The sequence below is a fragment of the Dipodomys ordii genome, unplaced genomic scaffold (assembly GCF_000151885.1).
Source record: "Dipodomys ordii isolate 6190 unplaced genomic scaffold, Dord_2.0 Scaffold180, whole genome shotgun sequence".
In the NCBI taxonomy this organism is placed as follows: Eukaryota; Metazoa; Chordata; class Mammalia; order Rodentia; family Heteromyidae; genus Dipodomys; species Dipodomys ordii.
Window position 1 is genome coordinate 1,125,336 of NW_012267396.1, and position 12,255 is coordinate 1,137,590.

The window sequence follows — 12,255 nt, forward strand, 5'->3', positions numbered from 1 at the left end:
CCTCCTCCCTCAGGCAGGGGGACTGGTGCCTCCTCCCTCAGGCAGGGGGACTGGTGCCTCCTCCCTCAGGCAGGGGGACTGGTGCCTCCTCCCTCCGACTGCGAGGGCGGAGCCTCCTCCATCGGACCCCCGGGCGGGCGGCAGGGCCCCGCGCTCGGGTCTCACCGCTGTCCAGCAGCTGCCGCACCACGGGGAAGTTGGCGTGGGACACGGAGTAGTGCAGGGCGGTGTTGCCGTTGCTGTCGGCGATGTTGACCACGTAGTCCAGCAGGCGCGTGGACATGGCCCGGAAGGTGACGAGGTGGCGGCGCACGAGCTCGGGGTGCGCGTCGCTGCGGCAGGCCAGGCGCAGCCACTCCTGCAGCACGGTGGTGTAGGCCACCTTCTGCGCACGGCGGGGGGGCGGTGAACCGGGCTGGCCGGGGCGCGCACCCCACCCCACCCCGCCCCACCCCGGGCGCCCCGGCCGCCTACCAGCTCCCGCTCCGTGAGCGCGTTGGCGTTGTCCAGGTATTTCTCCAGGGCCAGGCAGGCCGAGATGAGGTCCGGGCTCAGCTCCATCCTGCGGGGGGGTGGGGGGATGAGGGGAGGGGGGTTGGGGGGGTGAGGGCACGCGGCGGAGGCAGGGCACGCGAGCCCCGAGGGGCACTGCCCGCCCCGCAGAGCAGGCTCGGAGCACACACGTCCTTTGCCTGGTCTCCCGTCCCCGGTCATTCTGCTTTGGTCTCCTTCTCGGGCAGGGTCTCGCGCTTCCTCCCGGGCTGGACACGGACCCTGATCCCCCTGTCACCACTGCTTTTTCTTTGTCGGTCGTGGGGCCTGAACTCTGGGCCTGGGCGCTGTCCCTCAGCCCTTTAGCTCAAGGCTAGCGCTCTACCACTTGAGCCACAGCGCCACTTCCGGCTTTTTCTGTTTATGTGGTGCTGAGGAATGGAACCCAGGGCCTCATGCTTGTGAGGCCAAGCGCTCTACCACCGAGCCACCTTCCCAGACCCCCAACACCACTTCTTATGTATGTCTGTTTCAGAGATGGGTCTGGCCAGGCTGGGCCTCAATCCCATGATCCTCCTGTCTCTACCTCCCAAGGACCTAGCTGGAATTACAGGTGTAAGCTACCACACTTGGCCTTTGTCAGATATTTCATCAGGGGGAAGAAGAGAGAGAGAGAGACTCAAATAGGTGAGAGGCGAGGGATGAACTAGCCTCGCCTGCTAAATGCTGTTATCAGCAGCCTGAAGAAGGGCTTCGGCTGGGCGCTGGTGGCTCACGCCTGTCATCCTAGCTACTCAGGAGGCTGAGCTCTAAGGATCATCATTCAAAGCCCAGCTAGGCAGGAAAGGCCATGAGACTCTTATCCCCAATGAATCACCAGAAAACCAGAAGTGGATCTCTGGCTCAAAGTGGCAGAGCAATAGACTTAAAAGAGCTCAGGGACATGCCCAGACCCTGAGTTTGAGCCACATGACCAACAAAAACAAAACAAAACCAAAACCAGAAAAGCAAAAGGCTCTGGTACCCTTAGCAAGCCTCCAGACATGGAGGAGCTCAGAAAGGGAAAGTGCTGGCTCGCTAACTCACACTACAGTGTGCAGGACTGATAGGGAAAGAAGACACGAGGTACGCCCACCCTAGGCGCTGCCTGACGCCCCTCCACCCAGAAAACTGACCGGATGTCCTCCTCCGAGTTGGACCCTGCCGCCCCCTCGGCCGTGGGCACGTGCTGAGACTCCCGAGACAGCTGGCAGGGCGGGCGGCTGGCCCGGAGGCCCGCTGTCCCGACGGCTGCTTGCTGGGGGGCTCCGGCCTCGCCGGGAACCCTGGCTTCCGGTCCTGGGGCCTCGTTCTCGGTGCTGTCGTCTGAGAAGTTCTCGGCCGTGCTGGAGTCTTCGGATGAGGACTCATACCTGAGGAGGCAGGCGGGCGGGCGGGTGGGTGGGAGGGGGCGGGCCTATCCCCCACCTGGCAGAGATGCTCCGTGGACCAACTCTAAGGCTGTTTGTGTGCACTTGTGGTCCTGCCTCTGCTGGGATTACAGGCATGAGCTACCACGCCTGGCCCCCGTTTGTGAACTCAGCATGAATCAGTTCTCCCCCTCGGCCTTTCAGCCTCTTCTCGGGCTGGGCTCCCAGGAGCCGAAGCCAGCACCTTCCCGCAGACACCAGCTCTAGAGCCCCAGGGCAGGCGCCCAGCGTCCCTGTGCCTCAGTTTCCCCACGGATTCAGCACAGCTAAGGTGCCCAGGTTAAGTCTTATTCTCTCAGGCCTTTGGATGGAGGGGGTGAGGGTGGGGTCCCCCTCTTACCCGCCATTAACCCCCACAAACTGGAGATTCCCCCTCTCGGCTGTGGGGTCTGCAGCCGCCTCGTTGCGCTTCACGATGGCCCGCACCTCCATGGGGTCCCCACCTGGAGGGGCGGGGGGGTGTCAGGTTGGGCTCTGGGTGACCCCTACCAGGCAGCCCGGGGGTTGCACCCCATCTGTGGGGGGACACAGCCACTCACCTGGCCCGCTGGCCTGCTGTGGCTGGGGGGAGGGGGCTGCACGTGGGGCTGGCTCCCGGCTGGGGGTGTCGGGGTGCACGGCTGACTCCATGGGGGACGGGGAAGACTCGGAAGAAGCCTGTGGGGGACCTGGGGAGATGCACGGTCAGGCTCGAACCTGGGGCCACACCACAAAACTACAACGGTCACACCCCAAATCCAGCAAGGCAGCGGCGGGATCATCAAGTCTTTCTTTAGTTGGTTGTGGGGCTTGAACTCTGGGCCTGGGCGCTGTCCCTCAGCTCTTCAGCTCAAGGCGAGCCTGGAGCCACATCGCCACTTCCAGTTTTCTGGTGGTTCATTGGAGATAAGAGTCTCCTGGACTTTCCTGTCCAGGCTGGCTTTGAACTGTGATCCTCAGATCTCAGCCTCCTGAGTTGCTAGGATGACAGGTGTGAGCCACCGCGCCCGGCTTGGTTTTCTGATGTTTAATTGTAGATAAAGAGTTTCACAGCTGCCGGGCGCTGGTGGCTCACGCCTGTAATCCTAGCTACTCAGAAGGCTGAGATCTGAGGATTGTGGTTCAAAGCCAGCCCGGGCAGGAGAGACCATGAGACCATGAGACTCCTATCTCCAATAAACTGCCAGAAAACCAGAAGTGGCGCTGTGGCTCAAGTGGTGGAGCGCTCGCCTTAAGCTGAAGAGCTGGTAGAGCGCTCGCCCAGACCCAGAGTTCAAGCCCCACGACTGACAAAAAAAAAGAGTTTCACAGCTTTTCCTGCCAGGGCTGGTTTGGAACTGCGATCCTCCAGATCTCAGCCTCTGCAGCGGTGAGGATTACAAGGCCTGAGCCACTGGTGCCTGGCTGCTGGAATGCACTCAGCTCTCTGGGCCGGGCACCTCTCCTATTCCAGGACTTCCTGCCCTGGGCCCCCAACACTTCAGCCCAAGGGCAAGCCCCCTTCCTAACGGGGCGGGGCAGCAGCCCAGACAAGGTCACAGCCGTTCAGTGACGCAGCCCCACCCCCTCGCAGACAGAGAGCCCAGACAGGGCAGGGCCGCGTGGGACGCTGGCCCAGGATCGCAGGGAGCCCACAGACAACGCCCAGTCACAACAACATGCTGGGCTGGGCTGGGTGTGTGTGTGTGTGCGTGTGCGTGTGTGTGTGTGTGTGTGTGTACATGAATGCGTGTGCTGCTCCTGGGGCTTGAATTCACATCCTAGGTGCCATCCCTGAACTTCTTTTTGCTTAAGGCTGGCGCTCTACTACTTGAGCCACAGCTCCATTCCCAGTTTTTTGCTGGTTCACTGGAGTTCAGAGTCTCATCTACTCTCTTGGGCCAGGCTGGCTTTTGAACTGCGATCCTCAGATCTCAGCCTCCTGAACAGCTGGGATTACACGCGTGAGCCACCATTGCCCAGCTTTCTGAGTTAACATTTGCTCTTTTCTTCTTTTGTCGTTACTGGTTCTGTGCGTGTCAGCTTTGGGCTGGACCCAGCAGTTCATGCTTGTTAGGCCCTATCCCTGGTCTCCTGATTCTGCTTTTTAAACCTTAAGAATCAATTCACATTACAACAACAAGGGCTGGGAAGGTGGCTTAGCGGTAGAGTGCTCACCTAGCATGCACGAAGACCTGGGTTCGATTCCTCAGCACCACAAACAGAAAAAGCTGCAAGTTGGCACTGTGGCTCAAGTAGTAGAGGGCTAGCCTTGAGCAAAAGAAGCTCAGGCATAGCACCCAGGCCCTAAGTTCAGGCCCCAGGAATGACCAAAAATAAATAAATAAATAAAACAGAAACAACACACACATAAAGCCTGGGAGCTGGTGGCTCACATCTGAGGATGGAGGTTCAAAGCCAACTAGGGCAGGAAAATCCATGAGATTCTTATCTCCAATGAACCACCCAAAAGCCAGAAGTGGAGCTGTGGCTCAAATGGTAGAGTGCCAGCCCTGAGCACAAAAGCTCAGTGACAATACCCGAACCCAGCACCAAAAAAAAGGAAAGACTCTGGGTGTGTGGTCACCATGCCCAGAGGTTTTATTGTTCACTTATTTAGTCCTCAGGCCTTTGCAGGGCTGGATCATTCGGGACAGGACAGGACAGACAGATGCTTCTCATCAGTGCCCGTGTTGGTAAGCGGGCTCGGCTCACAATGTCATTCACATCAAGATGGTGGAAGGTCCCGCCGGCCCGAGCATGAACAAGGAGGTAACTAATTGCATGGCGGGTCATCCAGGAGGATGACTGTAGGAGGAGGATGTAAGTTCTATGCAAATCTACACCACTTGAAAAAGGAGCTGGAGCATCTGTAGATTTGGAGGAAGGGGTCTCTGGGACCCCCAATCTACCTCTACCAAGGGGATACTGAACTTACGAGTGAGTGTGTGTGTGTGTGTGTGTGTGTGTGTGTGCATGCTGGTCCTGCGGCTTGAACTCAGGAGCTGAGCATTGTCCTTTCGCTTTTTCACTCAAGGCTGGTGCTCTACCACTTGAGCCACAGCTCCATTCCCAGTTTTTTGCTGGTTCATTGGCAATCAGAGTCTTATGGACTTTTCTTCCTGGGCTGGCTTCAAGGCCTGATCCCCCAGATCTCAGACTCTTGAGTAGCTGGAATTATAAGTATGAGCCACTTAGCTGGGTGCCAGTGGCTCACGCCTGTCATCCTAGCTACTCAGGAGGCTGAGATCCAAGGATCTCGGTTCAAAGCCAGCCCAAGCAGGAAAGTCCATAAGACTAATCTCCAATAAACCACCAGAAAACCGGAAGTGGTGCTGTGGCTCAAGTGGTAGAGTGCTCGCCTTGAGCTGAAGAGCTGAGAGACAACACCCAGGCCCAGAGTTCAAGCCCTATGACTGACAAAAAAAGAAAAAGAATAAAAAGGAAGTGAGTATGAGCTACTGCTCCTGGCTGAATGTATTCCTGGGAGTCCACCCCCACTCCACAGCCCCTAATGTTTACTTCTGAGTTCAGACATCTTCACACCAGTGGAGAGGTCACGTGTGGTGCTGCACGTCTGCAGTACCAGCCTACAGGACTGACAAAGGACAACCGCTGCACAGGACAAAGCCACGAGTTTCAGGCCACCTGCGCGAAACAGCAGATTCCAAGTCCTAAAAAGTAAAACACCAACACCAACAACGCCCCAGGACTGAGTGCTTCCCCAGCGTGCAGAGCCCTGAGCCCCAGGCCCAGCAGAAAGAAACACCCCTCAAAAAAACAAAAGAAAAAACCATCTCTACCCACCAAACTTCCTCAGCGAGAGCCACACTGAGACAGGCCACGGGCCAAATCTGGCTGCAGTTTGCCATTCCCTATTCTGGAATATTCCAGGAATGTCTGTAAACTACTAGAAAAACGAAGTAAGTCTATAAAGCGGTGAGTCACCCAAGACCCTGAGCAAGAGGCTTCGAGCAGAAAAGACAGAGAGGCAAGGGAACACAGGAGGAGACGTGAACTCCTACCAAAACTGCCCCAAAAGTGGAGGGGGTGCGGTGGGGGATGCTGGGATGGGGTACCCTATCTTTCAAAGTACTGAAGATAACCACCCCGGACCACAGAAAAGAGACTGGAGGAGCTACGCGCCTCATGCCTGGAATCTCAGCTACTCAGGAGGCTGAGAGTTGAGGATCACAGTCCAAGGCCAGCCTCGGTAGAAAAGCCCAGGAGATTTTTTTTTTTTTTTTTGTCAGTCATGGGGCCTGAACTTTGGGCCTGGGCGCTGTCTCTCTGCTCTCCAGCTCAAGGCGAGCGCTCTACCACTTGAGCCACAGCACCACTTCTGGCTTTTTTTGCTCCCTACTTATGTGGTGCTGAGGAATGGAACCCAGGGCCTCATGCATGTGAGACAAACACTCTACCACTGAGCCACCTTCCCAGGTCCGCCCAGGAGATTCTAGTTGCCAATTAACCTCCAAAAAGCCAGACGTGGGGCTGGGGTTCAATTGGTAGAGCATCACCCTTGAGTAAAAAGGCTGAGGGGCAGCACCCGGCTTCTGAAGTTCAAGCCTCAGGACTGGCGCGCATGACAAAAATTAAAGTAAGAAAATAGAAACAAGCCGGGCGCTGGTGGCTCACGCCTGTAATCCTAGCTACTCAGGAGGCTGAGATCTGAGGATCGCGGTTCAAAGTCAGCCCGGGCAGGAGAGACCGTGAGACTCCTATCTCCAATAAACCACCAGAAAACCGGAAGTGGCGCTGTAGCTCAAGTGGTAGAGCGCTCGCCTTGAGCTGAAGAGCTGAGGGACAACGCCCCGGCCCAGAGTTCAAGCCCCACGACCGACAAAAAAAAAAGAAAATAGAAACAATCCAAGCGCCAGTGACTCCGCCTATAATCCTAGCTACGCAAGAGGCTGAGATCTGAGGATCTCAGTTCGAAGCCAGCCCAGGCAGGAAAAGTCTCCAATGGACAATCAAAACGCTGGATGTGGAGCTGTGGCTCCAAGTGGTAGAGCGCTAAGCCCTGAGGGGAAAAAACTCAGGGGGCAGCACCCAGGCCGTGAGTTCAAGCCCCAGGACTGACAAAAACAAACACATTAAATAAAAGCAAGCCAGGTTTACAAATTCCACTGTGGCCTGGGAGTGGCCTTGCAGAGGGCGTGGCTTGGGTGGGCGTGGCCAAGCGGGCGGCCGACCAATCTCCTTTGCCGTGGGCGTGGCTCCGTGGGTACATTGCTGGCCTAGCATGTGCAAACCCCTGGATTCCATCCCCAGGACCGCAACAACAAAGAAAAAGAGTGGAAAAAAAATAAGCAAAAAGCTCCCCCCCCTTCCTTCTTTTTCTGAAACACAATACCATGTAAGGAAATTAAACAGGGCACAGGCATATTTTTTCAAATATCTAAATGAATCCCCTGGAAGGTAGAGAGTAAGAAATGCTCCAGGGTGTGGCGAAGCTGCGGGCCTAGCCGAGGGCGGCTGAGGAAGGAGGTCATTTGAGTCAGGGAATGGAAGAACACAAAAGGACGACCCAGTGAGCTCTGGCTTGCTAAAACAAAGCAAGGAAGAAAACAGGACAGACTGGAACAGCACAGACACAGCTACGGCCTGTGGATGTTTATTTTTTTTCCCATTGCTAAGTGGTTAGGAAAAATAAAAAGGATACTGTGCTGGGTGTTGTGCTACATGCCTGTAATCCCAGCTAGTAAAGAGCACGCGGTAAGAGGTTTGCTATCCTGGGGAAAATCACGAGACACTATCTGTAAAATAAACTGAAGGAAAGTAGGAGCCCGATACCCGTGGCGCATGCCTGCAGTCCCAGCTTCCCAGGAGGCCGGCTGGGAGCCAGAGTTGCAGGGCTGAGTGTTTGGAGGGACCGGGAACACAGGCATGGTGTTCCCCAGCTTGCCAGAAACACCACCAGGGACCCAGAGAACTGCCAGGCAGGTGAGTGATCTCAGTCACAAATAGAACACATCTGAAAATGATCTCAGTGGAAGCAAAACTGCCAGGTGCCAGGGACTCCCGCCTGTCATCCCAGCTACTCACGATGCTGAGATCTGAGGATCACGGTTCAAAGCCAACCTGGGCAGGAAAGTCCATGAGACTCTTATCTCCAATGAACCACCAAAAACGAGACGTGGTGCTGTGGCTCAAGTGGTAAAGCGCTCATCTTGGGCAAAAGAGACTCAGGGACACCTGTAATCCTAGCTACTCAGGAGGCTGAGATCTGAGGATCGCAGTTCAAAGCCAGCCCAGGCAGGAAAGTCCGTGAGACTCTGATCTCTAATAAACCACTAGAAAACTGGAAGTGGCGCTGTGGCTCAAGCAGTAGAGCGCTTCTCTTGAGCTGAAGAATGCAGGCACAGCGCCAAAGCCCAGAGTTCAAGCCCTGCAACCGAAAGAGGCTCAGGGATAGCGCCCAGGTCCTAAGTTCAAGCCCCACAACTGACAACAAAAAAAGTGGAGCTGGAGGCCGTGGTTCATGTGGTAGAGAGTTTATTTATGAAGTCAGCATGAGGCTGAGTTCAAATCCCAATTTCACACACACACACAAAAGAATACTCCTAGCCAGGTGCTAGTGGCTCACGCCTATAATCCTAGCTACTCAGGAGGCTGAGATCTGAGGATCACGGTTCAAAGCCAGACTGGACAGGAAAGTCTGTAAGACTCAGGTCCAATAAACCACCAGAAAACCCAGAAGTGGTGCTGTGGCTCAAATGATATAGTACTCACTCACCTTGAGCTGAAGAGCTCAGGGACAGCGCCCAGGCCCAGAGTTCAAGCCCCACGACCAACAGAAAAACAACAACAACAACAAAAGAATATTCCTGGGACCGGGTGCTGGTGGCTCATGCCTGTGATCCTGAGGAGGCTGAGATCCACAGGACTGCAGTTCAAAGACAACCTGGGCAGAAAAGTTGGAGAGACCCTGTCTCCAACTAACCAGCAGAGCAAGGGAGGAGTTAGTTACGTGCACCCCAGTTAGGCGTAGAATTAGTTGAACACAATTTTGAGCTCCTCAAGAACAAAATTTGTTTTTCTGAGCCAGAGTCTTGCTACACAGCCTGAGGTGGCCTTGAACTCATGATCTTCCCACCTCAGCAGCCCAAGTGCTCACCTATCAAACCACCAGCATCCCATTACGTCTGGCCACGGGTGAGTGCCCCAGCCATGGGCAAGGGAACTGGAAAATGACAACAAAGGTCTCAAAAAACAGAAAGAAGAAGGAAGGAAGGAAGGAAGGAAGGAAGGAAGGAAGGAAGGAAGGGGGGAGGGAAGACTGGGAAGCCCTGGTGGCTCCCGCCTGTCATCCTAGCTACTCAGGAGGCTGAGATCTGAGGATCACGGTTCAAAGCCAGCCTGGGCAGGAAAGTCGGAGAGACTCCTATCTCCAATCAGAAGCTAAGCTCAAGTGGGAAAGCACTAGCTTTGAGTACAGAGAGGCTCAAGGACAGCGCCCAGGCCGTGTGTGTGTGTGGGGGGGGTCCTCCAGGCTTTGACTAACACCCCAACCTTGCCAGCCTGAGTGGTTCTTCATCCTCCCCCCTCCCCACTCTCTAGGCTTTGCTGAAGAGCAGCTGCTTTCGGGAGGGTAAAGAGGCCAGTCCTGCTCTGCCGCCGCCTCCTGATTTCTTCACCAAGCTGACCTGAGCGCTACTAAAGTCCTCCACTGTCATGTCTTACACTGTCACAGGTCACGAGAGCCCCACTGGCCGCACCCCTCGATGATCAGCATCCCCGGTACCTCTTTCCTGTTCTCACATCTTCTAGCATATTCTACACCTAATAAAGCCCTGACGCCAGGGGCTTGGTCCCAGCTGCACCTTACCTGGCTTACTCTTTTTTTAATCTCCTTGCCCACTCAGCCGTTTTTGTCTTTTGGTTTTGTTTGGTCAGTCATGGGGCTTGAACTCTGTGCCTGAATGCTTCTGCTCAAGGCTGGTGCTGTACTACTTGAGCCACAGCGCCACTTCCGACTTTTTTTCTTTTTGCTTATGTGGTGCTGAGGAATGGAACCCAGGGCCTCAGGCATGCAAGGCAAGCGCTCTACCACTGAGCCACCTCCCCAGCCCTTCCAGCTTATTTTTAACCTGGCCACAAAACCTAGACACCTGCCACCACCCAGGGCCACGTTGGAAACAACTCACAGCTTCTCGTCTTGCAGCGCTGGAGATGGAGCCCAGCCTCAGGCCTGCCTTGCAGGCGCCCTACCTCTGAGCCAGGCTCCCAGCCTTGATTTACCTTCAAGACTCACGTTACAAAGCCAACCCGGGCAGGAAAGCCTGAGAGACTCTTATCTCCAATGAACTACTCAAAATAACCAGAAGTGGTGCTGTAGCTCAAGTGGTAGAGCGCTCGCCTTGAACTGAAGAGCTGAGGGACAGCGCCCAGGCCCAGAGTTCAAGGCACTGGAAAGAAATGAAGAGCGGACCCACACCAAAGACCAGGCCCAGGATTCGGAAGCAGTAAACAGAACTGCCAAAGATGTTCTGAGATAGAGCCGGCCGCAGCAAGGAGGAGTAAAGTGAGATCTAAGGAGGGACTTCCAGGGCTAGCAGCAGGCACTGTTAGGGACTAGACATCATGACGTCTGTCTGTCCTCGGGTCAGAAGCCTGACTCAGGAGGCATGTCTGGAATGGAGGTACAGAGCCTCTCAAGAGATTGCGAGGTGGGGCCGGGCAGGCCTCTGGCTAGGGGCCAGGGTTGCAGGGCTGAGTGTTTTGGAGGGACAGGGAACACAGGCGCGTGTCCCCAGCTTGCCAGAAACACCACCGGGGACCCAGAAAACAGCCGGGCAGCTGAGTGGTCTCCCCGGCTCCAAACCAGGTACACGGCTCACACCTGCGATCCTAGTTACTCCAGAGGCTGAGATCTGAGCACTGCGGTTCAAAGCCAGCCTGGGCAGGAAAATCCATGAGACTCTTATCGCCGATGAACCAGCAGAAAACCAGAAGTGGCGTTGTGGCTCAAGTGGCAGAGCTCCAGCCTTGAGTGAAAGAGCTCAGGGACACGGCCCTGAATCCAAACCCCGTGACCAACACACATTTTTAAAAAAGCACCTACTGAGCACTTTCTGTATACATGGATTCCCGAGGCCTCCAGAGAGCAGTCCGAATCGGCATTCCACCAAAGGCTCACAGGGAGGGAAACTGAGGCCCAGAGAGGCAAGGTCACTCACCCAGGGCCACTCAGAGCCCCGGGTACAATCCGAGCCCGGGCGGGCGGCGGCCAGGCCCTCCCCAGCCCCTCCTTGGAGAAACGCTGAGCGCAGCGCCCGCGCCCCCTGGCTGGACTCCGCCTCGTGAGCAGCTGTGCCGTCAGTATGAATCATGCTGGCAGCTTCTCCCCGGCCAGCTGACAGGCCTGCACCCCTTTCCTGGCACGAGGGCTCGGTACTTCCTCTGCACCCGCCCAAGCCCTCCGGCGGCCCTCGGGATCCAGAGCCAGCAGGCTGCCCCGCCATGACAGGCCTGGCCAGGAGTTTTGTCACCCGTGCTCGCTGGACCGAAGGGTTCCCCTGAACCCCTAGCTCTGCAGGCTCCAGGCACAAAGCGGGAGCCACCTTGCTGCGGCCTCCTCAGAAGACGCCCGGGTCCAGCCAGGACAGGGGCAGGAAGGTGCGACACACTCGATGCACTTGCAGTGACACCCGAGCCCCTGGATCCGCCGGGCCTGAAGCCGCCTCGGTCACCCGAACAACACATTTTCTTCCTCTGGGGCTCAATGGCTCCAAGCCCTCAGGGAATGAACACAAGGTTTTCTGTCTCGCGCGTGGGCGGCCTTGGGGGACGCATCTCCCCACCACACCTAATTCCTCTTTTTCTAGACATTTCCAAGAAGCAACGAGACCAGATACCCTCTATTTCTCTGCATGCCCCTCACGGCGCTGAGATTGGAAGTGGGATTCCCACCCACCCTTCCTTTCGTGGGGGGGAGGGGAGACCATGAAGAGAGAGCACGGCAGAGGCTGGCGGCAGGAGGGGTCCCCCCATGACACGCACGCACCCCGCCCTCCCCACTCACCTGCGGTCCCATTGCAGCCGCGCTCGGTGATGCTGATCTTTTTGATCACGTGCACGTGGCCGGCGGGCGTGGCGGGGACAGGGCACATGGCCTCCACCACCTCATGGCTGCGGAAGACCGCCGGGTTCTGGGGGCCCACGCCGGACGTGGTGAGCGCCCTCAGGCCCGCTCCGTAGGGCTCCAGGTCCTGGGCTCTCTGGGCGGGGGTCCCGGCCACCGTGCTGGCCGCCACCTCCACCTCGCGTGGGCCCTGCACCACGCGGAGGGTGTCCACGCGGCCGGGGCTGTTGGGGGGCCGCGGGGGGCAGG

General features: G+C 56.7%; 1 protein-coding gene across 1 annotated transcript in view; it reads right to left on the reverse strand.

Annotated features, from left to right (window-relative positions):
* Window positions 1–12,238, reverse strand: part of Kank2 (KN motif and ankyrin repeat domains 2) — a gene marked incomplete at its 5' end in the record, with an annotated part of 16,909 nt that extends 4,671 nt beyond the window's left edge. Inside the window, 6 exons of the mRNA XM_013033950.1 lie at window positions 166–385; window positions 475–562; window positions 1,668–1,904; window positions 2,302–2,404; window positions 2,501–2,629; window positions 11,947–12,238. Coding sequence (XP_012889404.1) covers window positions 166–385; window positions 475–562; window positions 1,668–1,904; window positions 2,302–2,404; window positions 2,501–2,629; window positions 11,947–12,238 — 1,069 coding nt within the window. The remainder of the gene's footprint in view (window positions 1–165; window positions 386–474; window positions 563–1,667; window positions 1,905–2,301; window positions 2,405–2,500; window positions 2,630–11,946) is intronic.
* Between the last annotated feature and the right edge of the window lie 17 nt (window positions 12,239–12,255).